This window comes from Triturus cristatus, chromosome 8 (genome assembly GCF_964204655.1).
Source record: "Triturus cristatus chromosome 8, aTriCri1.1, whole genome shotgun sequence".
NCBI classification, from domain to species: Eukaryota; Metazoa; Chordata; class Amphibia; order Caudata; family Salamandridae; genus Triturus; species Triturus cristatus.
In genome coordinates this window covers 935,644,562-935,671,097 of record NC_140591.1, presented here as the reverse complement: position 1 = coordinate 935,671,097, position 26,536 = coordinate 935,644,562, and the positions used below count along the sequence as shown (strand labels likewise).

General features: G+C 43.1%; 1 protein-coding gene across 4 annotated transcripts in view; it reads right to left on the bottom strand.

Annotated features, from left to right (window-relative positions):
- The window catches only part of NIT2 (nitrilase family member 2), a 409,012-nt gene that overhangs the window by 222,953 nt on the left and 159,523 nt on the right, over window positions 1-26,536 (bottom strand). For all 4 annotated transcript variants that reach the window (XM_085622466.1, XM_085622465.1, XM_085622464.1 and 1 more), the window contains exon 5: window positions 20,729-20,822. In XM_085622466.1, the coding sequence (XP_085478592.1) occupies window positions 20,729-20,822 (94 nt within the window). The remainder of the gene's footprint in view (window positions 1-20,728; window positions 20,823-26,536) is intronic.

Sequence of the window (26,536 nt, the reverse complement as noted above, 5' to 3'; positions counted from 1 at the left end):
TGATTACTGATACTACTGGAGAGCAATCCTTTGTCTGTTGGTAGTTTTGAAATGCAGATAAACTGTGTTTTATGTGGATAGCTATGTGGGTTACTGACGTTGTCACAGAGCTTCTTGTGTAACTTGCAGTTCAGAAGTTGCAGTCCAGAAGTTACAATCCTAACATAGAACAGTCACCTATGAACTGTCATCAAAGAGCTGCATACAAACATGAATGGTATAGTAAGAACTTCACTTTTTTTGTGTTACTATATAGTTAGACCTTCCCCAGTCTTTCATTATTTTAATGTTTCTAAAAAGAGTTGGGACCGATATACATTTTATTAGTAAAGCCAACCCTCAACCACTGGGGTATGCTTTAAATCCTGAGTTTGTGCTATCCCAGCCGAAACCCTCTTAAAATATACTGCCCACCAGTAAGGATGACATGTGATTCCTACACCTTGTAATTCTTATTAGCTTATGTGACATTCCCTATAGACTGATTTAAATACTTGTATGATTCATTGTCTCTGTCAAATGTGTGCGTGATGTAAAGTACTGTGACACCCCACAGTGATACGAGTAGCGCTATACAACAAATGAAATGCATATGAGAGAGTGGCTACGGAGAGATGAAGGGCACTGTTGGAGGGTGGTAGTAATGGTATCTGTGGAGAAAGAGGTCATTGATGGGGCACCAAAAAAGACATTCTCACTAACGCTAAAGCCGTTCCTCTCATGGCCTTTCTGTTTTTATTTAATTAGCAGTCAGGTCATTCGGCAACTGTGGAACATATTTTAAAGTGTGTGCTAATTATATGTACTGCTATATTCAATGTTTTAAGTTTGAAGGTGATTTTACTAATGTTTTTTTACGGGAATAATTAAAGTAAAGCTGGAGGGTGGCTGATATGGGGCTGGGGTCCAAGGTCAGCTGTGCGATAAGGTGCACAGGAGAGGGAAGGTAGAAAAGTGGATAATCGGGCCTGGAAGTACTTGTGTTCAAGCCTGGCCAGATGGAATGGTTTGCACTTAGGTCCAGACATTACTCTTACTTTTAAATAATTCTCCACATGCTCTGTATACACACAGAATCGTTCCATTGTATCATTGTGACTTTTTGCAAGTAGATATATTATAATATAGGGCTTGTAGGCTACCACAAGAAGAGAAAAATTGGGGCCGCAGTGGCCCACCAAAATAGAAATTCCTGGAGCCGGGCCTGGTTCGCCTACAGCTGGTCAGGATTATTTTCAGGATGATATAGTGCCCCTTTCCTGCATTTAGTATCTTGGTTGTTGCCATTAAGTAGTTTTTAACATAAACTGATACCACACCAGAGGCACCCCCCCCCCCCCCCCCAACTTGTGAGGCCTTTGCAGGGGGATTTGTAGGCTGTAAAGTCTGGTCAGGGGGAGGAGTTTAGTGGCCAAATTTATTGAAAAGCAATGATGTCATATTTCTGCAGCTCTTTGAGTTTTATTCTTGACTGCCGACTCAGCTAGCCCTTTTATGTTCTATGAGCTTATTTCCAAGTGCCCCCCCCCCCACCCTCCCTATTTGATTATAGCGTTTTGGTACCTGGACTAGGAGTGGGAGTATAATTCACTTGAGAGCCACGCCCAATCCTTTGGTGTGTAGTGTTGGGCTGTGCAGTATCGGCCGGATCTGCTTGCTGTAATTGTTAATGACTGAATGAGAAGATTTTTCCTCAAAACACCAGTTCTTAAACTCTCTTTTATCACTCAAAAAGGCTGTGATAAGTGAAACCTAAATTTTTGGGAGCCATCTCTGGGTTTTTCTCTTATGGCATTAGACAAACTGTGGTGAATGTATGAGAGCAGAACTGGACTGCATTTTCCCTCACAGAAACCAATCTTACATTGTTTCCAAAGGCAAAACACTGGCTGACTTCCGGTATACTGTACCTGTCAGATATAAATTCCTAACAGAGGCACTGCTGACTCAGTCATAATAAATCTTGAACGCAGATTAAAAATTAAAAATATCTCCAGTGTTTAACAATTGTAAAACAAAAATGACTGGACTGACAGTCTGAAGACTGTTAATTAAAAGTCCCTCAAAGGAGGACTGCTCAATTACGTAGTGCAAAAACACAGATAAAAAGAAACGAATCATTTTATCTACATCAGGGATAACGGATGTGTTATGTGATAGGTGCGAAGCTGGGGACCCCGCATCAGAGTAAATTGTTAAAGTGTGAATCTCTTTCTGAGGTATGCTGCAAGATGTGTGTTCTTGATGGGTTTATGAAAGAAGGCCATAAGTGGCGTACTAAGAAAGCCATAGTTTTGAAAAGAGGGGTTATGGTTGGTCGGTTGCGAAACAGGACAAAGGGGAGGGACAGGGCATCTGCCAAGCTGCACGTAAGAACTCCCGCCATGTAGTGAACTCCTGACACGCTCCCTACCTTTGGACGGCTGAATCAGATTATTTATGAAAAACGAATTCTGAAACTGATGTTATTTGAAAATACCATCAAAGTATAGCTAAGTCCCTTGGGCCACAGTCTGCTCCGCCGAAGTCAACCAACAGGATCGTCAGAGGGTTATGTGTCCCAAGGGGCACGCTGCCCTTTCTAAAACAGCTCTCCCCTTTTAGGTTTCTGTAACTTATCAATTACAAAAGGTAGAGGGAAGTTCTGCTTCCTTCTAAGAATGGGCTATTTCTTGTGGGTTCGATACAACATTTGTCCGTGAGGTATCACATCCCGTACTCTGGTGGTGATTTCAAGTGATTTCCGGCAGTACAGCTTGGGGAACCAGAGTGTGACCAAGGTTGTGGCCAATTGGCACTCGTGCTTACATATTAAAAAAAAAACATTTTATTGATTTTCTTAAAGCTACCATTTGCAGTTTCTTTACAATATATATTATATCCGCACAGTAATTAGAAAGCAAATTAAGCAATCATAGACATATAAAGAAAGAGCAAGTTTCGATGGTGATAATATCCAACGGTTTGCATGGTCTATCTTTCCCACACTGTGAGATTTCCAATGGTTCAGTCTACACAATATAACAGAGTGATTACAATAAATTGAGCATTTCCCACACCCCGTTACCATTAACATACCAACTAAGTCCCTCCCCCCGCCCCATTCCCATGCACAGATCTGCTTGCATTTGGTTAGTTCAGTCAGCATTGCAGTACAGCACATTCACAGGTATGTGCTACATATACGTGAGCAAGCTCATACAATAAAACATAATGCAGAATCAACCCGATCACATCTCCCATGCTGATAACCCGTGCTCAGTAATTGTACAATAATGTCTTCCCTAGATTATCTGTGACTCGGTCGCTATAAATTCTTCTAGCATTACATTCCAGACCAACGAAATAGGTGTTTTCCGTAAGCCCCTCTGTTCCTCACGTTTGAGTTCTGCACTTTTGGCTCTACCCCATCGGACCATCTCATTATACCAGTCTAATACTGTGGGCGGTTTCGCTGCTTTCCAGCGCATTGTTATCATGTGTTTAGCCAACAACAATGCCATATTGGCAACTTTATTTGTAGGTCCGGTTCTCTTACATCTGGGGTTCAATCCCAATATACAACATTCTAGTGTGTCTCCTCCGCCCCCCAGGGGCGACCGTGTTTAATATGGTTTGTACTGTTGCCCAATAGTGTGCTAGTCTTGGACAAGACCATACCAAATGAAGCAAGTTAGCATTTGGGTCATGACATCTAGAACATGTGTCTACTGTATCCAGAAAAATCAAGCTTAGTTTACGGGGAGTCAGGTATGCTCTGTGCGTTATCATGAGTTGTATGAATTTAAATTTGGGATTACGGGACACCTTTTTCGGCCTATATCCATTCCACTTATTTCGTAGTATTTGTAAGGAGGTAGCAGCATGTGTTCGGATTCCCCAGTACAACCAACGGGTCAGGTGGCCACCATTCCCCATGAGATACTGCATGTGTACTAGTTCGTGTGTCGGGGGTTCCGCACCAGTCGGTGCCCATGTGGTCCGTACATATCTGCTAATATTTGCATAGAGTAGGAATGACAAATTAGGTACACCTTGTTCCCTTACAAATGTGCCATGATTCATTAAGGTATTATCCAGGAACAACATCCCCACTGTGTTTACGCCCTCGTCCGCCCATTTGGTTATATTGTTGCAATGTTACTGTACCCAGCGGTAGAGGAATGCCCAGCAATGGTATGTTGGAAGCATAGGGGACTAGTGCCTTCCTATAATGAAGTGCTGCCTTCCAATATTTCAATGCAATGGTTAGTAATGGTGTCGCATTTGGTGGGATTCTGCTATCTGGTAATAGAAGCTTATGCAGTTCCCCTCTCTCCGATTCGCGTTTAGACATTGCTATCTCCTGCAGATTACGTCCTGCTATCCAATACGCAAGCCACTGCAGTTGGCCCGCATAGCAGTAGGCTTTCAACTCAGGAACCCTCAGTCCCCCATTTTTGGTGCCTAATTGAAGTTTTGACAGACCTATTCGTCTGTGCCCACTTCCCCAGATAAGTTCCACCAGTAGAGTATCTAGCGTTTTGTATATGTGGGCCGTGACCACGATTAATAGATTCGTAAAATATTAAAGCAATCTGGGCAGCATCACCATTTTTGCAATCGCCACTCTCCCTGCTATGGATATTGGCAGTGACGTCCAAAATGGTATTTGCGCTTTGAGTGCAGCGACTTCCCGGCATAAATTAACATCCAGGATGTCCTCAGGTTTTCCATATATTTGAATACCTAGGTATCGGAAGGTGATTGCCGCTGTTTGGAATGTCCAGCGACCAAACCGTAACGGGTCCAACTGTGTGATGTCTGTAAAGAAGTATGCGTATGACTTGTTTTCATTTAGTGCTAGCCCAGACAGTAATTGGAATTTATGGAGTGTAGTAGGGATTGGTTCATGGTCTGCTGTAAGATCCTTGAAATATAATATTAGATCATCTGCATAGGCAGAGATAAGATGCGTGTCAGGTCCTATTCGTATTCCTTTGTCTGTGCCATTGTTTGTAGTTTAATAGCTAAGGACTTGAGGGCTAGTATAAATAGCATCCGGTATGCCAAACTTCGAGAGTGCCCTAATCTCTGCTGTTATCAGTTCCTCTAATTCTTTCCTCTGATTTGCTGTTAATTGTGGAAACTGTAGATCCTCAAAAAAGGACTCAGCCAGCTTTGCACAGTTCTACCAGCGCTGTATACAGCTTCTCATAGTATTTCTTAAAGGCAGCATTTATTTCTAACTGGGCACGGGCTGGGGGTCCCTCCTATGTGGTAATTTCAGTAATAGGTGTTATCCCCGGTTTGTCTTTAATAATCTGAGCTAGGAGTGAGCCTTCCCTGTCCGCCTCTGCATGTTGCTTTTGTGTATATGCGCGGTGGTCTATAATGAGAAGGTCCTCCAATAATTCAGCATGTTTTATGTCCGCCTTCTGTAACTTCTCTCTATTATCGTCATTTGTTCCTGCGTCCTGTTCTAATTTGCCTAGGCTGTTTTCTACTGCGGTTAGTTCTCTGAGCAAAAGTGACCAGGCCCCCACTCGCGTACTTATAGCTGTTCCTCTTATTACTGTTTTAAATGCGTCCCATTCTATCTGGCGTGTATTAGCAGTGTCTGCATTTTCTGTAAAGTAAGTAGTAATTGCCGTGGAAAGTGAACTATGAAAAACTGGATCTTCAAGTAGTGAGGGGTGCATTTCCAAGTAGGTATCAGTGTAGGAATTTCCCCCCACGTCAGCGTGACTTTAAGTGGGTTGTGATCCGAAAATGTATTTTCCAAGTACATGGTGTCTGTCACATGGCTAAGTAAACAAGTAGAGCAAAATATTCTGTCTATACGCGTGTGTAAACCATGTGGTGGTGAGAAGAAGGAGTATTCTTTGCTGTCCGGATTACGTTTACGCCAAGCGTCATCAATGTTCCACCCATCCGCCCATCTCTTAGGGGCGTCTGCCTGTTTTTTGCAACTAGTACTCTGTAGTGGAGGGTGTGATCGGTCTAAGCTCACATCCAATACGGCATTAAAATCCCCCCCTATAATCCAAGGGTAAGTATCCCAGCCCGTCAGAGCATTGGTAAGTATTCCTAAAAATGTATCCTGATCCGAATTCGGCGCATACACACTGTCTAGGACTATATGTTCCCAGTCTAGAATACCATGCAAAAGGACATATCTAACCTGCACATCTGTTCTTTGTTCTATCAACAAGAAGGGGGTACCGCTTTGTAACCATATTGTAGCCCGTCGGGCAAATGACGAGTAGGAAGTAAAAAATAAATGCCCCGTCCATTTTTTTTGCAACTTTATGGCCTCTGTGTGCGTAAGGTGGGGTTCTTGAAGAAAAACAATATGTACCCTTCTGCGATTGAGCTGTGCAAGTATTCTATGTCTCTTGTCAATAGAGCCAAGACCCCGTACATTCCAGGACAGACACGTATATTTACCAGGTTGAGCCATGGGTCCGTGCATAATGTGGTGTGACGCATCGGGCCTCGCACCCTCCATGCTCACCATAGGAAGACTGAACAACATCTGAGTCTGTGCATACATACAACTCTCAATACTAGGTTCCCCTTTAGAATATTAGAGGACCAAACAATGACAAGTCCAACCTGAAACCTGTAAGCTCTGTAACATAGTGCAGTCGCCACGGGGGACATGGTAACTGCTAATCCCTGTATGTGCATGATAACACGCATAACATTTACATATTCGGTGCTCTCGCTCAAGCCCCTTCACATTAGAGAAACAATTTACACTGGGCACTTCCGCAAGCACTTTACAATGGATTGTATACTCATCTGTTAAGGACTTTAAGCAACATAAGGATTTCGCAGCGCTCATCCTAGATAGTCATTCGCAGTCTGCGGAGTGATCAGGGAAAACAAAGCCAAACTGTTCTCTGAGTCTGAATGGATAGTGTCGTCTTCCGAAGACGACACTGACCCAGCGATAGACATCATGTCGTGTTCTAGCATTGCCGCTGAAGTTCTTATAGCATCCATTTGATTCACTGAGATCTGTGCTGAAGTAGGGTTCTGATCGGAGACAGCTTGAGCCGTCTAGTCGTTGGTCTGCTTTAGTCTGCTTGGTCTAAGTGGTCTCTCTGATAAAGGCAGCCGCCTTTGACTTGCTTGGGATGATTCCTGTGTCGCGTTTGGTGTCAGATTAATTTCTACCCAGTCCATTGCTTCATCGGGGGTATAAAAAAACAAGGCCTTCTGATTATAAACAACTTTTAAGCGGGCAGGGAAGAGTAGTGCATACTTCAAATTATGGGCTTGAAGTGTCTTTTTAACCTCCTGGAACGTGGCTCTGTACTGCCATGGTAAAGTCTGGGTACAGTGAAATACGTTTATTTTCGAAGTGGATTGGAGCGTTTTTCCTTGCAACGCGCAGTGCCCCGGTCTTTATAGTTCAGTATTCGCACTATGATTGGCCTGGGTGGTGCACTAGGGGGCGGAGGTCTTGGCGGTACTTTTTGTGCTCGCTCCACACTGTACATGACCGTTGAGCAACATGATCTCGCAGCCATGTTATTATGAATTGGGTGGGATTGGTTCCCTCACTGCCTTTTGGTATGCCTAGAATTCGAATATTATTACGACGGGTGCTTCCTTCCGCATCGTCCACTCTTTCTTGTAATCCCACCATTTGTCGCTGTAGTTGTTCTATTTGTGAAGTGTCGGTTTGTTGTTGAGGTACCAGATCGTCCAGCAGTATTTTGTTATTTTTCACCTTCTCCGCCAGGTTCGTATGGTCTGCCTTTAATAAAGTGAAGCTACTGGTCAATGAACCGATTTGGGTCTGTGCGTGATTCTCTAATTTCTCGTAGAATCAGATCCAGTTTATCTGTAGGTTGTCCAGGATCCGTAGGCGGTATCACATCCTGATCCGAGGCATGTGTTAGCTTAGTGTTAGTTGTAATGTCTATTACTTCAGAGGACGGGGGGGTCTGGTTGCTTGGTTTTAGGACGGCCCATTGTAATCAAGGTAATCGCACACGTTGTCCCAAGGCTTTTTTTGAAGAGTGAATATGCCTGTCGTCCTCGCTGGCCCTGCTCTATCTGTAGAATACACCAGTAGGTTATACTACGCTCCGATCCCGTCCGCCGTGCGTCGATATAGGAGGTATCTAGTCCGTTGAACAGAGTATGTACCCGACAATACAGCTATCTTTCCTGCCGTGGACTGCACCATTTGTAGTCAATACATGGGGCAGGAGGACAAAAGCGTTGTGTGTTCAAGTCGGTGGTGCCCCGCAAGGCCTTTCAGCCCACTATTTCACCCAGGAGATTCATTGGGGTCCAACACGTCGCAGAAGTTCCACCGTAGTGTGGTTGTGGTTACCAATCCAAGCACCTTTAAACACCATACACTGTGCAGATGGTATGTGGTATAGCGCCTGGCAAGGTTACGCCTCAAAGTGGGTGGTAGAACATATGTTCATGCCTCCAAGAGGAGAGGATAAACCGGGGCGTTGATTGTGTGCATCGCCAGGCCCAGCAATGGGGATCTATTTCCCAAGCCACGAAACACCGCGAGTCAGCGCCAGCAGCAGGGGCCAGATCGAATCAGCAGCGTCCACAGCGTCTACACTCCTGTGGGCTATCGGGGTCCTCACATTCGCAGGAGCGCCTTTACAGCCAGAGTCCCCCTCAGTGTAGAGGGTTTTAGTGATCTTACTTGCACGCCTGAGCTATGGCTTCTTCCAGCAGAGTAGCGCCCGCCATTTTGTTCTGCGCCACAACCCGCTCCGTACCTTGAGTTCGGGTTGCAGAGGGGATGTGAGATTTCCTTCTCGGTCTCATTCAATACCAGCAGGCTCCGGAATCACTGCCTCTCGGTGCTGTTGTCACTGCACAGCCAGCAGTTGCCACGGTGCTTCCCTTCCGGTACCGGCCTGTAGCCTCGGCCAGCGTTGCTGCGTAGCTGGTTGAGTCGCTTCATCTCCTTCGTCGAGTCCGCGCTCGATTTCACTCATTGAAGCGCCATCGCATTCCGAGTCGTCTCCGCAGCACTGTACTCGACATTCAGAGAAGAGGTGAACGCCCAGTGTCAGGATAATTAGCGAAGTGTCGGGGCTCGGCTCCGCGCTCCGCTAGGTCCCGTCCGCCATGTTCGGCAGTCGGCCACGCCCCGTGCTATCATACATATTAAAGCACCTTGAAGGAGGCTTCTAAGAGTTTTCGGGTCTTAATGACCTGATGTGGCTCTTGCCTTGTGGATTTGTCTGCATCTAGAATGAATTCTGAGCGGACTTATTTTTACATTTAGAGACCGGACCCATGGACGGCTGAATGGACACCTTCTGAGATTAGGGACAGTTTCTGAAGCAAACATTTCCCCAATCTGCACAGAGTCCTCAAGCACAAGCATGGCATCAGTTCTTTTGAGAACCTTTTTTTTGGAATCTCCAATCCAGCTTACCCATTCAAACTGTCTCTACATGGGGCCTTGTGGTCAGCAATATCCACTATAAATAGACACAGGACTGACACATGTGACATAGAAGGTTTTAGGTCTCACTGGAGAATATCTAACAATTCCAGAGAGGCTGCAAGGGTTGTATGACGTTCCAACGCATTCATTCACCTCGCACGTTTTTACTACGTATATTTTACAACGCATACCACTACCACGCATTCACATTCACTCACATTTAAAATACCTTCAAAGCGCAATCCACTTCCTCGCATAATCTTAACAGGTTTACTGTTAGTACAAAACACTGCCACCTACTGTTCAATGGTCCCATTAATTCTTAATACAACAAATTACATTTATGTGGTTTACAGGTTTGCTAAAATGTTAATATTTTATATTTTTTTGGGGTGGAACACCCCAAACTCCCCTTTTAAATTACCCTTTAAAATATATAAACTACTTACCAAATGCATTGAAAACACTTTCATGTTGAAGACTTGTGTGGTAAAAGTAATTACGATGCAAAAAATACTTTGTAGGTGCTTTTCGTTGTAAAAACGTTGTGGTAAAGGCTGTTCCCCGCCTGAAAGACATATGACAATATCCTCTGGACATGAATGTGTGCAGGGCACCACAGTTGGAGAATACCAACTAAAGTGTTGATTACTGCAGCTGAAAAACGCAAGCTGCCTTCTGAGATGTCCAGTATTAAAATATCTTGGATATGTACAAGGTATTTTGGTTATTCCTAAATTGGCTCAACAATAATTTATTATCACTCAAGGCTGCATTAGGTAAGCAGATAGCACTAACTTACATTATGTCATGCTAAAGAGGATTGGAGGCAAGGCCTATGTTCATGCCATTTTTTGTATTCATGGGGTTAATATTTGTGGTCTGATAAATATAAGAAAATGAAAACACACCTTTTACCGATATTAATATTATATGTGCTTTTATGCCTCATTGTTTACGAAGAATGAGGGAAGGAACTGTCACCCTGTCGTTCGAAGCAAATTTTTTTCTCCAAATGTACCTATATTAATTGGATAACAGATTAGGTACAGTTACATCATGAAACAAAAGTTATGCAAGCAGGAGCTTTTCGGTATGGATTTTTCCCTTGTACGTAGGCAAATATACAAAGCAGATTTTTCACTGAACAGTTATGAATGATAAACTACATTGTGCTCTTATTTTGAGGTTTCTCTTTTCCATTCAGTAGTTGACCATTCGGTCATGTCTTTAGCACAATTCCTCAAATGTTGTGAGGTTGACATCCAGCTAAATAGCGAACCGTATCCTATTAAATAGTAGAGCTAACTCTGCAGCCTTTTTTCTCTTCCTATTTTTAATCTTGAAGAGATTCACTCCCAGTTTAAGAGCAACTTTGATTTCCTTTAGAAAACCATAGGTGTCAAGGTCATAGCGCCGTCCCGGTCGGGGTACTCGTAAATTACTATGCCACACACAGAGCTTGGTATCACCCATCTTTATTTGTCTGCATGTAACTGAGAACTCGACATTCTAAAGCAACCTTCACCTCAATACACTATCCATTACGTCCTAGCTCTACAGAGTTCATCAGGTGTCCTTTGGTAGACACCACTTGAAAAGGTTCTGCATCAAGAGGGCATCAGATTTTCTTTACCGATTCTGACGGGCGAGCACTTTGTCTCCTCTCTGGAAGACGTTTTTCGCATGTCATTTTCGGTCAGCATATGTCTTCATCTTTTGTTTCTGAAACAATTCGCTCGTACGAGTTGCATTCTTATCTCTTTCTCTCCGACTGGTCCACTGAGGTATCTTGTTTGTCATTGTTCTCTCACGAACATCAATGTGGCCAGACTTTCACCGGTGGTTGCGTAAGGTGTTGAAAAGTAAGCTCTTAATGTAGAATTTAATAGTTTGTAAACTGAGCTTCTCGAGGGTAGTACGCTGCACAGCTTGCTTTAGCACGCTCATAACTCTTTCAACCAGTCAGTTGGCCTGCAGCCACGGAAGGAGTGCTCTTTTGATGCTTAATATTCATATGCTCTAAGAAGTCTTTGAACTCTTGACTATTCAAAGGCCTGCCATTGTCAGATTTTAGTATGGCTGGAAAACCTCATGTCGCAAAGATGTAATTCAGTCTCAATAACTCGGACTTGAGTGGTGGAGGAGAGATTCTCAACTAATGGAAATCACAAGTATTTGTCCAGTCACCATCAGGTGATGTTCGTGGTCGATTGGACCAAAAAAGTCAAGGCTATTCTCTCGTAGGCATGCTTCTGGAGTTCTGACATGTTTAGGGTGTGTTGAGTAACTTTTGTACATAGGCAGCTGCATAGATGGTAGGCCTTTAATTCCTTCTCAATTCGCTTGTCGACCTACATAAACCAGACTTGGTCTTGGAGAGCTTGTTTTGTGGCAACTATTCACCTATGTCCTTCGTGGGCCACTTCAATAATTTTCTGTAGCAGACTCTCCGGAATCGAGATTCTCAACCCTCGCAATATAACTTCTTCTTGAGTTATGGACAGTTCGTCTTTGACATATCTGTATTTTTGGTATTCACCCTCAGTGGTGAGAGGTTGAGTGTGTTAGTTCCACGACTGATGTGCAATTATATCTTTCAACTATCGTGGCTCGTGGAAGTTATAATCTGGGCTAACAAAATGGCACCTGGTGTGTTTGATTTTTACAATAAAGATGACATAAGCTTCAGCAGACTTGGATGGAGTGCCATGACTTTGAATGGGCACTCTGGAAAAGTAGTCAGCAGGGTTCCGATCCTTTCATGGACAATGCACAATACTATAAATGTACTCTTATAGCTATAGTCCCCAGCGTTCAATGCGAGCAGGCATCTTGGCTTTTGGATAGTCAAATATTGTTGGTAAAGCTTGATGATCAGTTACCAGCCTAAAATGCTTTCCATACAGGAATAAATGGAATTTTTCACACGCCCAAACCACAGCTAAACTTTCCTTTTCAGGCAGTGAGTAGTCACATTCTGGTTGGGACAAACGTCTTCTTGCATACGCCACAATATGCCTTTGAGTGTCCGCTGTGCTGTGCAAGGATAGCACCTAACCCAACAAGGCCAGCGTTAACAACGACCTATGTATGACGTTTTGTATTGAGTATGGCCATTTCAGTAGCATTCTCAATGGCATGTTTGATTATATTAAAACTGTTCTCACATTCATGTGACCACTGAAATGAAACATTATTTTTCGTCACCTCTCTCAGTGGAGCACTTACAGTGCCAAAGTCTTGTATATATATAGAACAGTAGCTGGCCATGCCAAGAAATAAACGCACGATTGAAGCATCTTGTGGGGGGATCAGCATTTGGCAGTGCTTGACCTTTAGAAGGATCAGGTGTCATACCCCCATCAGAAAATATATGGGCAAAGAATGTTAACTTTGTCTTATGGAACTCACATTTATCAACATTCAATGTCAAAACTGCATCAGTCAGTAAACGATATACACTTGTGAGTGCCTTATCGTGTTCTTTTTGGATATCTCTGACAACCAACATATCATCACTATAATTGAATGCATTCATAACAGGCTGTATGATGCATTAAATTGCGTTTCGCAAAATGTTCTGCAGTTGATAAGACACCAAACCTCAGCCTTCTGTATCGAAACAAACCAACATATGTAGAAATGGTTCTAATGTACCTGCAGTTTTCTTCCAGTTTCTTTAAATCAAGGTTGCTGATTTGACAACACAATTAAATGGTGCAATGTGTGGTACTGGATGTTCAATTGCGATGTTTGCCTGATGCATGTCAATATCCATACCACTCTTTCACTGTCCTTTTTGGGAACTACCAAGATGGGATAAACTCATGACGTTGGATCATTAGAACACTCAATAATATCATGCTTGAGTAACAATTCAAGTTCTTTTTCAACATCATCTTGTAAATGAAAAGCAATTTGCCTATGTCTCTGAGCAACAGGACAGATGTCCTCATTAATATGCAACTTACTTTCATAGTCTTAAGCGTTCCCGAACCATGAAACAATGTAGGGAATTGACTTACTGTGAGAAAGTGCCATCTTTCTTGCAGCACCCACTTTTTGCTGAATTGCTGAATGTACTTTGACTGAGTGTGCCCTGGACTCCTGCCAATCAGGTGCCCAGGGCCTATGTTCCTTCCCTAAAACAAACCAAACCCAAATTGGCAAACCCTGGCCACATGTCAGTCCCTAGTAAATGGTACCCTAAGTACCCAGGGCTTTGTGACCAAGGAAGACCTCTAAGAGCTGCAGCACACCTTGTGCCACCCTTAGAGGCCCTGTACCCTTACACACACACACTGCCATTGCAGGCTGAGTGTTTGGGTGCAAAACCAAAACAAAGTCGACATGGCACACATCCCTGTGTGCCATGCCCATCACCTACACTGCCATGGCATACATCAGTCACCCCTCTAGCTGGGTGCCTTATGCCAATGGTGTGGGCACAGGAGCAGGAGCCCTGTGCCCCTACAGTGCCCAGGTCAATTCCTGAGCCCTGTAAGTGCAGTGCTGCCATTTAAGAGTACATGGTGCTGAGATCTCGTCAAACACGAGCTCCACAGCACCATAATGGCAACACTAATGACTGGGAAGTTTGGTATCAAACTTCTCAGCACATTAAACCCACACTGATGCCAGTGTGGGATTTAATGTACCCAGCACCCCAGAGGGCATCTTAGAGGTGCCCCCTGAAACCTAACCTACGAATCCACGTCTGCTCTGAGGCTGCCTAGGCTGCCACCCAGCAGACATGATGCTGGACCCCTGGGTAGGAGAGCCCCTGCTCTCCTGCTCCTGCAACAATGCACATCCTGGGCGAAGTGCTAAATCTCCTCCCCCAGGATGGGCAGGGGGAAGCTTCAAAGGCATGCCGCCTCTGTGAGCTTCCCCAGGCCCCTGCAACCCCCCACTCTGGTGGGAAGCTTTGGCCGGAGACCCCAAATAAGGACAAGGGATGTGCCAGCCTGCCAACCCCACCCCTCAGGTGGGGAAGGCGAGGTGAAGCACATCTCCGGGCTCTCGCCATCTTGAAGATGAGGAGCCCTACCCTATCAGGACTAGGCTGCTGCCCCCCTCCCACAGGAGAGAGGCAGGATAGGGGGTGTACCCACCCCAGGACGGGGACCCATTGGTCCCTGTCCTTCACCTACCTGTAACGCCCCTAAATCTAGTATTTAGGGGCACCCTGAACCTTCCTTCCCCAGATTCCGAAATTACAAGAAGAAGAAAAGAAGACCTGCCCTGCAGCTGCTAAGGAGAGGGAGACACCAACTGCTTTGGCCTCAGCCCTACCGGCCTGTCGACCTCGAACCTGCTCCTGCTCCAAACCCGGCATCTCTTGTGGCCAGCAACCAACCGCGATCAACAGAGGGTAAGATTTTCCGACACCAAAAGGCACCCCTGCACCCGGCGCCCCACGGCCCTCTGTGTCCAATCCCGGGGTACCTACCTATCCTCCAACTACCCAACTTACCTCTCGAAGTGGTGGTGGCACCTGAAGAGTCCTCGTCCCCGAGCTTGCAGTCTTTTTCCAAACCGGAGATTTCCCATTGAAATCCATTGAGCGCTCGAAGGTTCAAAAGCCCTCTGCACCCAGCCGCCCGAGTGGCCCTGGCAGTGAAAACTCTACACCTACCTACTTCCCCACTTGCCCTGAGTAAGTGACCAGGAGCCCAGCTCCCACAGCCGCGTGGCTTGCCAGACAGCACCCACCAAACAAGGCCCCCCTATCCCTCATAGGATAACATTGGGCCTAACTCTCTCTGCACCCGGCCGCCCCAGAGCCGCTGAGGGTGAACCAACTGTACCTACCTGACTCTGGGAGACCCCTGAGTCTGTGCCCAGAACCTCAACTCTGCCAGTCGAGTACTTACCCTTAAACCGCAAACTCTATTTTCCTCATAGGGTAACATTGACTGGCTTTTTCCTGAAATTTCTTCTAAGTGTGGACTTTTCAAATCTTCAAATATTCACCAAAAATCAGCCGAGTGACAAAAACGAATTTATTCACCTGCTCTTAGGTGAGCTCCCAGTGCTGGATCTTGGTGCCCAGCACTGACTCTGAAAAATACCCACAACTGTACTTACCCTTAACTCAATTTTCTTCCATAGGAAACCATTGACTGTTTTTCTGTGAAATTTCTTTTAAGTGTCGATTTCTGCAATCTTTAAATATTCTTCAAAAATCGTATAATATCTGAAAACGTAATTACTTACCTGTTTTGGATAAAGGTCCCAGTACTGAGTCTAGGCACCCAGTACTGGATTACAAAAGTAACGAGAACATACTGTACCTATAACCTGAATTTTCTTCCATAGGGAATCATTGATTGTTTTCTCTGAAATATTTTTAAAGTGTCAACTTTTAAAATAGCTAAATATTAGTTAAAAATCATTACAGTACTTAAGTCGACTTTCATCACTTGATTCTGAGAACTGACCCAGGACTGAATCTAGGATCCAGTCCTGGAATTACAAAAGTGATCTAAAAAGTAATCTGTTGCAAATAACTTGAATTTATCATTCAGCTCAATGTATTGTTGTGTTTAGAAATAGAGTTGCCTACTGCAACTACTTGTAACTGTTTACGAAAGTCTATTGCATATACAAAAGTATTTATATGAAACATCTCCTGTCGAGAAAGTATATTTTAATTCCAAGTGTTGGTTCTAAAATAAAACAAGCATGTATTTTTTATATATAAACCATTGGCCTAGAGTTCAGTTATTGAGTGTGTGGTACCATTTGCTGACTGAGTGTGTATAACAAATGCTTTACACTGTCCTCTGATACTGCCTTACTGCTCGACCAAGCTACCACTTTAGAGAGTAAGGTTATATCTAACTTTAACCTCTGTTAAACCCTTGGGGTCTGTGGACTCTGTACACCCTGTACCTATTAAGGAACAGTATATACAGAGCCACTTTCTCACACTTACTATTTCATGGTGAGCATTCAAGTTGTAGTTCATGGAAATCAGTCACATATCAGCAGCTGTGCTGAAGCGGAGTAGACAAGCACTTGATGCTATCCCTTGAATCACATGGATGGGTACTTGCTCCTTCGTTTTCTTGTGTTTCATTGCCACTACAAATGAACCATGACTTCTTAAGGGTGTCAATGCAGCACATGTATGCACTTCAGTTTTGACGGCATAAGTTGTGTTAAGGGATGCAGTTCATTATATTTCTCATCAGGCATAATGTTTATCGATGCACCACTGTCAATGATGAGAGGTATCGAAAAACCATTTATTTTCAGTGTAATTTTCAGACAATGTTTGAATGACTTTGGTGGTTTGGCATGTCAACTTTTCTTTGACTGTCATTTTTCTTCACATTCAGCCAGTCCAACATGTGCACAACCACCTTCTTCACTTTCCCTTGAAACTGATATTGAGGAAATGTTTGATGATGATTTAGATGACAATCGACTTCATTCAGTGCCAATGTGTGGTACCGAGGTGTCCTCTGGGCCTTGTGGGTGCACGTCGAAAGTTCCAGTGGCCCTTTTGTCTTTGCACCGTGATAGACTTTTTTCCCCTTTGCTTTGCACACCATCACAAAATGGTTCTCCTTTCCACAGCCCTTACATATCTGTGCAATGGCAGAAAATTTGTCGTCGTGTGGAAATGAAAATCCAAAACATAACTTCTTTTTACACGTAGACATCATCTTGTGTCCTTCAGTCTTTTGCTTTAACTTGCATTTCACACTCATGACTGATTCATTCTGGACACCTCCAGTCTCCTTGGCAGCAGCTTGCAGCCATTAACACTCGTTCCAGACTCTGAGTTTCTCGCAACATACGCTGTCTGAAAAAATAAGACAGGCATCCATCAATGGCCCGGAGACGTATGACTTCTTCATCATTTAATTAATCAAACTTACAGGGTTTGAGGAGTGTGCCAAGTCTTTCTACCAAATACATTGATAGGTTCGCCAACTTTCTGTCATTCTTGACTGAAAATATATTTTCATAGTCAACATTGGGCATTGGATTGAATTTGAGATTAAATGTTTCTTTAATCTGATGGGATGAGAGTTCTTTGTCAGTTTGAAACATTTTCTATATGACTTCTTTAACCCCATCAGCAGCAGGATATTTCAGGTATGTGATAATCTTTTTGATATCAGTCTCTTCAAGTGCATCAATGAAATCTTCAAATGTCTCTATCTACGTCGTCCATCTGTCACCAATGTTTTGCTTTTTGGCGGTATCGAATAATGATAGTTGTTTCAAAAAAATGACAGCATTGTAGACCAGTGTAGAATGCAATGAGGAGGGACGTGGCGGTCTTCTGGCAACTGTTTCTAACTCATTCTCTACAAGACCTTGCGACGTACTTTCCTCAGGATCATCCTTGATGATAACTGGAAACGTGATTTTCTTCTTGGTCTCCATTGGACCAACAAACTGCCACTATTCTAAACCCCTCGCTGACTTTCACTCTTCAAAGAACTGTAGTATTGTTCTGAGCCTCATTCAGTGACTTTGGTGGCTCCCCAGTTCAGGTATGGACAGCTCCATCAGCACAATCTCAGGTACGTCTCCTTGTGCTGCTTTGCCCAGTGCTGCAGTAAGAAGACTCTCTTTAATTACTTCTGGTAAGCAGATAACCATTTATTACCTCTAGGTCGCTTTGCTTCTGGCATTGATGTACACTTGCTTACACCTGGTTGATCTCTGCCTCACAGCACCCAAAATCGCAGCATTATCTTTCACTCGGCTGTCACTTTGTACTTTTTGACACCGGGTTGATTTCTGCTTGGCAGCACTTGTAATTGCACCATTATCACTCCCTACTAGGTATGGCTCTATGTTGCATAGTAGCACGGTGCATTTATGTATGGCCTGACCAACAGGTCCTGGACCAATAACATGTAGATTCTCTGTAAATGCTTTCATTTTCAACTGCTTCAAAGTAGTTAGAACTGCACTTTGACTCCACAAGCATTCAGTGTTGATTCTGTACTTCGACAACGGTACACGTGGCACACACACGCAGTTTGCCTGGACCACTGAAACCTCTCTGTGAGAGCATTGTCAATCTTAGGTTTACTTATCCCCTAACTCCTTGTCATTTGCAGCATCTTCCTAGCCAGGGTACCCATAAATGACTACGAGACACATGGAGCTTGGTATCACAATATACATGTCTTTATGCATCTACGTGTAACTGCAAACTCAACATTATAAAGTAACCTTCACTGCAATACACTCTATCCATTATGTCATAGCTCTACAGTGTTCATCGGGAGCCCAAAGGGATCCTTCATTACTAACTCTCCAGACACTACAAGGGTCAAGCCACACACAAGCCACAAAGGTTGGATGGATGATACAGCAAGTGTGTATAGATGCTCCAGTTTTATTTTGACCTCAAAGATCAAAGTGTAATGGAATCTAAGGCTTTTAAGGCCAGTGGCAGAATGGATGATATTTTGAGGCATGGAAGTCCTTGTTTAAGGAGTTTTATTTTAAACTGTCTGATCAAATGGCCTAAGGAGTGATTGATAAACTTTAAACAAGCATAATAGGAGCTTCAGTGTTTTTCACATCAAATGTAGTTGAATGTCTAAATTCTATTAAAGATACAAAGGCTAGCATTCCCCCACCTGTTACAAAGTCTAGGTTGAATGTGATATCTTTGTGTTGAGATGGTATGTGTACTTTAATCTGCTCTAATGAGTGTGATATAATATTGCTGTATAACATAAGATTGGATTTTTGTTCGAACCACCTTCTGGGTCCATGTCAGATGATGAATGAGTTTCTTTCTTTTTTCCTTCTGGAATCGAATGAGGATTGATTGCATTGGAGGATGATGTTGACATGGTCTAAACAAAAAATAAGAAATACTAAAGTCACCAAATGTCCTCCAAAGAGGAGGATACGACTTTGTTCAGCCAGATATTGTATTTCTTAGATTGTTTTTTTCCCGCTGGCGTTGATGGGATTTGATGTCTGTTGAAATGTATGTTTTACTCGGTTGCTGTAGGTTTTATTCAAGTAAGAGAAGAATCCTATTCCCCTCCATGTTTTTAATAGTCTCTACTTTAATATGTTATTTTTCCTTAATCAGTATGAACAGACAGGAAAGGACCAGCAGACATTGAAAAGAAATATACTGAACCACTAAATTATCATATTAAGACAAGTAAGCACTGTGTTACCCTGCTCTGACAAGTTGATAAAAACAGAATGATTCACCTTGCACTGAGCAGTCTGGGACTGTGCATACTCAAATGTCTAGCAAAATAGTTTGAGGCAACAGGAACCGTAAAAAAAAAAGTTTTTTCACAAGAGTAGAGGGTGCCAAAGGAAACGGAAGAAGATATGTTGAGCCTGGCATGCTTATAGGGGTTTATAGGGGAGGTAGTGTAGGCATTCTCACTACATGTTGTGAGTTGCTAGTGTACAATTGGTTGCACAGAAAAAGAAGAAATAGTAATCTGATGTAACTGTTTCTTAATTGTACTGATCACTGAGCAAGTATTAATCAACAGAACTTTAAAAAAAAAAAAGTTTTTTCATTTTCTTGGATTTGTAAAAAAATATTACAAAGATGAAATGTTCTCCGGGTGGTGTCCATCAAGCATCTGCAGGTGAAACCGATCTTTTTTTCCTCACAATTTCCTGGCAGTCATCCTTTTCTAATGCCTATGCATGTGAGAAGATTGCCCTAGATCCAGCGCAGCTCCTCCACTAAGGCGGCGGAACGTCCCCCCCACTGCTGTCTAGCAGTGAAATAAAGGAAAACTAAAATGATAATGACTTGCGTTATTATCATTTAATTTTGACCTGCTGCAGCAGCTTTGCAGGGCGGGCTGCTCTGACTACAGGAGCAGGGGGAGTGGTGAGCACACTATGTAACTGTTCATGAATGTTGGCCGGCCGCCTCGGGCCATCCAAACATTCAAGCGCACTTTGCATGTTATCCACGTAGGCTGCATTACGTCTGCAGCGTCTGAGCGCCGAACCACGGTGCTCAGACCAATCACAACGCTACACTGCAGTGTTGTGATTGGCTATGTGTAGGCTGGGTGTGCTTCCTGTTCTGGCCAGAACAAGTGACTACGGAGGAGAGACGCGGCAAGGAAATGACGAGAAGGTAAGTTTTTTCTTTGTCTTTTTACACATGCTTTCCCTCCCCCCCTCTGTGTCCCCCAACTCCCGCCTCCCCACCCCCCCGATCCATGCCGGCCGCCACTGCTTAGATCATGCCACACTTATGCAGCACAGCAAATGTCACACCATTTAAGTTATTGTAGAAAATGATTCCCTCATACTCACGCGTGTCAAAGACTGAGAAACTGTCTCCTGGACTCAGTGTTTCAGACTCCTGAAAGCATATTTTTCCAGGAACATTAATGTCGAATAAATGAATCTGTAGAAACATATCAGAAACAAGTGTTTATTAGATTAAGCACTAAAAAAAAGACAATTTACAAGGCTTCTCATGTAAATGGTCTAGGTTTGTCTTATTTTAGGGCAGAGTACATGGAAAGCACAGTGGCTGGTGCTTAGGCCAAGAAAGGTGAAGCTGTTGATGCTTCTAAACACAAAGGCAATTTACATGTCATCACATCAGCAAAAGACTTTGACTCCCCGTATCTATGGGTGGAAATACATTTGTTTCTCCACAGTCTGCAACTATTTCATGGTCACCAACGCAACGCCTGAGGTAAACTACATCTGGACTGACACAAATCCATTGCTCCTGCTGGACAAGGACCATCGTACGGAAGTGCGTCAAGAGAATCAGGCAATTACTCACGGCTCAGAGACACGGACATTTCCAAATGCAGCTGATGGTACTCGCTTCTCCGCTTCACAGAGAGCAGGAAACAGTTACAATAAAGTAGTTTTGTGAGAAAGGTCAAAATCAGGTGGTGACTGATGGAGGTCAGATGTTGAATAACAAGAGACCTGGTGATTTACATTTTTAACAGACCAGAAAGGAACGAGGTGACAGTAGGCCAGAGGCGTGGAGTATGGGGAAACCTAGAACTTTCTGTCCTTGGTGGGTGGGAAGGAAGTGCAGGGTGCATGGCAGAGATGGGAGAGCAGCAGGGAAGACCTTGTTCATTTTAGCTTGCATATTTCTGTGCTCCAGTGATGCTTGCCCTCACCCTGCCCACTATCTAACGAAGATTGTGCTCACAGCAAAAGTATATTTTGTGATAGGATGAAGCAGTCTATAACAGGTGCTTGACAGTCGACTAGGATTATGTTATGGCTTGTTATGTCATATAATGTTTGTAACACATGAAATTACCGGTCTTATTGGCACTGTGGGGAAATAAAGATTCTGATGAAGCATGATTTTAGTGAAATAATCATGCTTGATCAAATCTGCTCATAATTCTGTTATTAACAAAATAATGACTAATGGTGTGACTTAATAATTTTGTACACGAGGATATTTGAAGGTACGACGTGAAAATGTGCAAGAAAGGCACAAGATGTTTGGTAAAATAAAAAGCTGAATTAGCTGAAATGCTTAACATACTGAAAGCAGTGATTTTTTTTTTTTTTTACAAAGTTATGGGAGAGAGACATGAGTAAATGTGCATTTAAAATTATGCACCTAGTAATATGAAATATTAACATATGGAAAACGCTTGTAGAAAATGTTTTGTAAAATGTTTATCCTATTTGCACAACAAGAGAAAAACAAATCTTATTAATAGTTTGATTATTAAAAAAAGATTAGAACTATGGAATTAGTTATGATAATGAATCCTTATTTCTTATTTATGTATTTCTTTCTTTTTATAAAATATTAATGCGTTTGTTTTATTTCCCCAGAAAATTACGAATTATGTTTTTTGTATGAAGGTCTTAAAAAACCCTGCTAGATTTATTTTACTTTCCTCACGTAGGTCACAAAAGAATGCATCTTGTCCTTGATTACTTCTAAAAAGCTGATTTATTTGTTTAGCTGTAGGTAGCGTACCTTTCGTTTTTCCTTTTCCTTATGATTATAGTATTTCTTACCATGAATAATTGTGTCAACTAATGTTGCAAGATGATGTGGAAGTGCGCGCAATGACATGGAAAAGGAATACAATTTTTCTTCCTGATTCCGAGCGCGATGACGACATCTATTCTAACAAAGAATTTTGAAACAAAATCCAGATGAACTAACTGAGACGATGATCAACTCATCTTTTGGACCAATCAAGTTGCGTGAAAAATATAAAATGTTAACTTTAGGCGGATAGAACTTTTTAGCTTTTGGGTATAATTATTACAGTGAGAAAAGAACTTAGCAGTAGCTGTTTCTATGAGATGAGAGCCTTGCTGCTTTACACTCTCTATGCTACTCTGGCTGGCTATATTCTTTGCAAATCATGAGCGAGACTTTCCTGATTTATCTTGCACTTCATCGGCTGGTAATGTTGCTTAAGCTATACCTTTTCAGCTGAAGGGTTACCTATTTCTCACTATTGCACGCTGTGTATTAGTTGTCTCTGATCTAGGTTTGTATGAAAATCTGTATTGCATACTGAATTGCAATGTCATATTCTTTGTTTCTCTCTCTCACTCTCCCCTCTTAATGCTGTTAATTGACTAATGATGTATTTGCCAAATGAACTGTATTTCTTTATTGTGAATTTACCTAAAATATTTGAAATAACACAATCTATGATTTTTCTTATGTACCTGTGTATAGACCATTCATATTTTGAAATAATTAGATAAAAGAAACTTGATAAGTATTTAGAGTTTGTCATTATTTAGATACATGTATATTGAGAATACTGTTGTTGGACAGGCTTTTCCTTAATTATAGGGCCTCATGAGGGGATAGCATCCATCTCTTATTATCAAGTCCCTATTAGCTCTACCAAAGATCTATCGGAAGACCTGATATATGTAAGTGGTTATTGAGTTACCATGGGCCCAAACCTTTAGTTATAGAAAAATTCCTGATTATAATAAATTAGGCATATAATGAATGATTATAGAAAAGTTTACACCGATTCCGCTGCATCAAATCTGATGTCCAAGAAATAGTTTAACTTCCAAGAGACTACTCAAATGCTGCAGAGAAGAGTGTGGGTTTAAGAAACTTGATAAAACCTCTGTCAGAACGTCTTATCTGGGCTCCCAAGGCTAGACAAAGTATATGATCTAATTGCTTGTTCGGGATGACATGGGGCCACACATAAGAGACTCCTTCCAGCGTCATAAATTACGCAAGAAGCTGAAGACCTGGCTTTTTGAGTAGTCTCACTAGGCCCTAGGTCTGACTAAACTCGCACCTGATCAACACCAAGATAACCTCCCAGGTGATAGTGTGCTCTACAAATCTGCATAAGACCATAACTGCGGGAGGATAGCACATAAAGTCCTGGAAGATGCGGTGAAGGCGCATGATTGCCTAGGCGGAAGTCATGCTAGGAGTGGCAGTCTATCAGAACCCTTGTTACTGGGATTACACCACAGGCTGGGCCATTTTGGAAGGGAGGAGTGGGAGAAAGAAAGCAAGACAGGAAATTTGCAGCGTGAAAATGGCAGACAGTGTGGAAATGATGATCAATCAATCAGAATAAGTCACCCAGTGGCTTTAGATGGTAAACGAAAATGATAGATGAACTATATGCTGAGATGCTATAAAAGAGGATGCTTACCTGGCAAGCTCTATCACCTAACAAACCTGCGCATAGTTCGATATATGTGCAGAATCCCTGCAACATGGCGCTGCCAACATTTGGTCTGGTTCTTATCTGCAAGATGCTTGAATAGTGCTTGTGCTTGTCCACATAGCTCTCCCTTCTGTTTCCGGAAACAGGTGCGACGGTTCTTTCAAGCTTGATATTGTTAAAGGTTTTTTTTTCTCTCTTACAGGTTAACCCTTTGTTGCGCTGCCACGCATTAGGTTGTTAGGTCTTCTTTGTTCTCATCGCTGCGGTGGATATTGCAGCGCATAGCCGCGTTGCACACCCACATTATATAGCAGTTCAAGTAGCGGAACTCCGTGTGATGCACACCTCTTTGATATGGGTGCACAGAGCTGTTGTACGATACGTCACTCGCAACGTTCAGGTGGGACAACCTGGAATTGCTGCGCTACCAGCTGGACCTGGCGGTGTAACTATCAGTCTCGTCATGGTTAATTCGGTGATGGGCAAGCGTCCTCAGAATAAGGCTGATTTACCTTATTGGCATGCTGAGAAATTTGACCAGTTGGAGGCGATGTTTCCGGATACTTCTCCTGTGGAGAAACACAGGTTTTTGACTATAAGTTTGCAGAAAGACTTAATTAACGAATTAACTGATTGTAACAATTGGGGTAAGGTGTTCGCAGCACTATATGCAAAGTGTTTCCCTCAATGACCATACTCCCTTCAGTCATTAAGCGTGTTCAAGATGAGCATGGCCCTGAAGCGGCTGTTGAGTTAGGTATGAGGTTGGTGGGTGTGTTTGACGTAGTCGCTGATCTAATCCTTGCAAACGTGAAGGGAGATGCAGTGTACTTTCAAGTAGCTAATGCTTTGGCTCTTGTCTCAGAGGATGAGAAGCCATGCGAATTACCAAAAATGATTGCTCAGGCTTATAAAACCATGGGCCGTAATAGTTTGGGAGTTAAGCCTTTTGCTAAAATACCACCTCAAACACAGACACAATAGAAGTCTCAGTCTGATAAAGACGAGCGTCCAATCTTTTCTAAAAAGAATTGGAAAACTAAGAAACAGGGAAAGCAACAACAGAAACAAGGGTCACGTGCTGCGTCACCGATACCCGAGTCTTCTGAGCGCACTTATGATTTGCGCGACCGCGCAAGAATTTGGTCTCCTGACAGGTTTCAGGTTCCTGATCAGCGTTCTCCTCGTTCTTCACAGGAAACATCAGGCTCACAAGCCGGTGGAGGGGAACGCCAGGATCGCGGCAGAGGCGCACCACAAGGACGTGAGCAGCCTAGTCAGGCTGAAGGCAAGGGAAAACAAGGTGATTTTCCTTGCCAGCGCCCTCAGTTTCAGAAAAAGAAAGTTGCAGCTTTAACAGCAAGATATGCCACAGACTGTAAGAACCAGGCTGCTGAATTTCACATGGGCTGTGACTCTGCTCGAAAGCGCAGCGGAAGTTTCCATAGTGCGGCATGCACTGCATCCATTTCTGAAGGTGACAGCGACTGAGACTTTCATTACAGTTATAACAACTGACACTCGAGTGGCTCCCCCGGACAGACTATATGATATAGTTCTTCTAATTGAAGGTGACATTCAACGTGTTATTAAAGGGATTTTTTGGGAGAATCTATCATCTTCTTATGACATTTTGTTGGCGGAGGCAGATTGGCCCCCACCTTTTGTTTTAAACACCCCGAAAGGGGAAGAGGTAGTACTTCCGAGTTTTTCACGTAACGACCCCCAGGAGCTTTTGCATGAGAATGAGCTTTGGTGCTTGCACTGGCACTGTACTATACTCATGTGGGCTGGGATAAAGACTCTCCACCCCATGAGATACCATTGCGGTCTATGCCACAGCCACAACCCCAATATCCCCTCCGGCGGGAAGCGATAGGTCCCATTTCTGAGATGCTAACACTGTTAGAGTATCAAGGAGTGATTGAGACATGTGTGTCACTTATGAATAACCCTCTTTACCAAACCCGATGGGTCGTACCGCATAGGTTTGGATTACCGGCATTTGAACTCTCATTGTTGCACGTTCGCTGTACAGAATACCCATAGTTCTGCTCTTGTAGACAGTCTTGTCCGTAAAAAATATAAAACGACACTAGACATTTCCAACAGCTTCTTCAGTCACAATCGGTCACCTTTATGCAGTCAATGGACAGCATTCACAGCTGGCGGAAAACAAAAACAATTCCAGCGACTAGAAATGGGCTATAAAAACAGCCCTGGGGTATTCGCCGCCTGTGTTGTCTCTTTGTTAGACAGCATAGACCCAGATGCGTACTCGTACGTTGATGATATTTATTTAACGGATGCCGAGTTGTGGCCGCATCTTTGCCGAGTTGACCGCATCATTGTTTTATTTGCGGACTACGGTTACAAATTTTACTTTGCTAAATCACGCACAGCAGAGTATGCAGTGTTGTTTTTGGGCTATGAGCTCAATAATGAA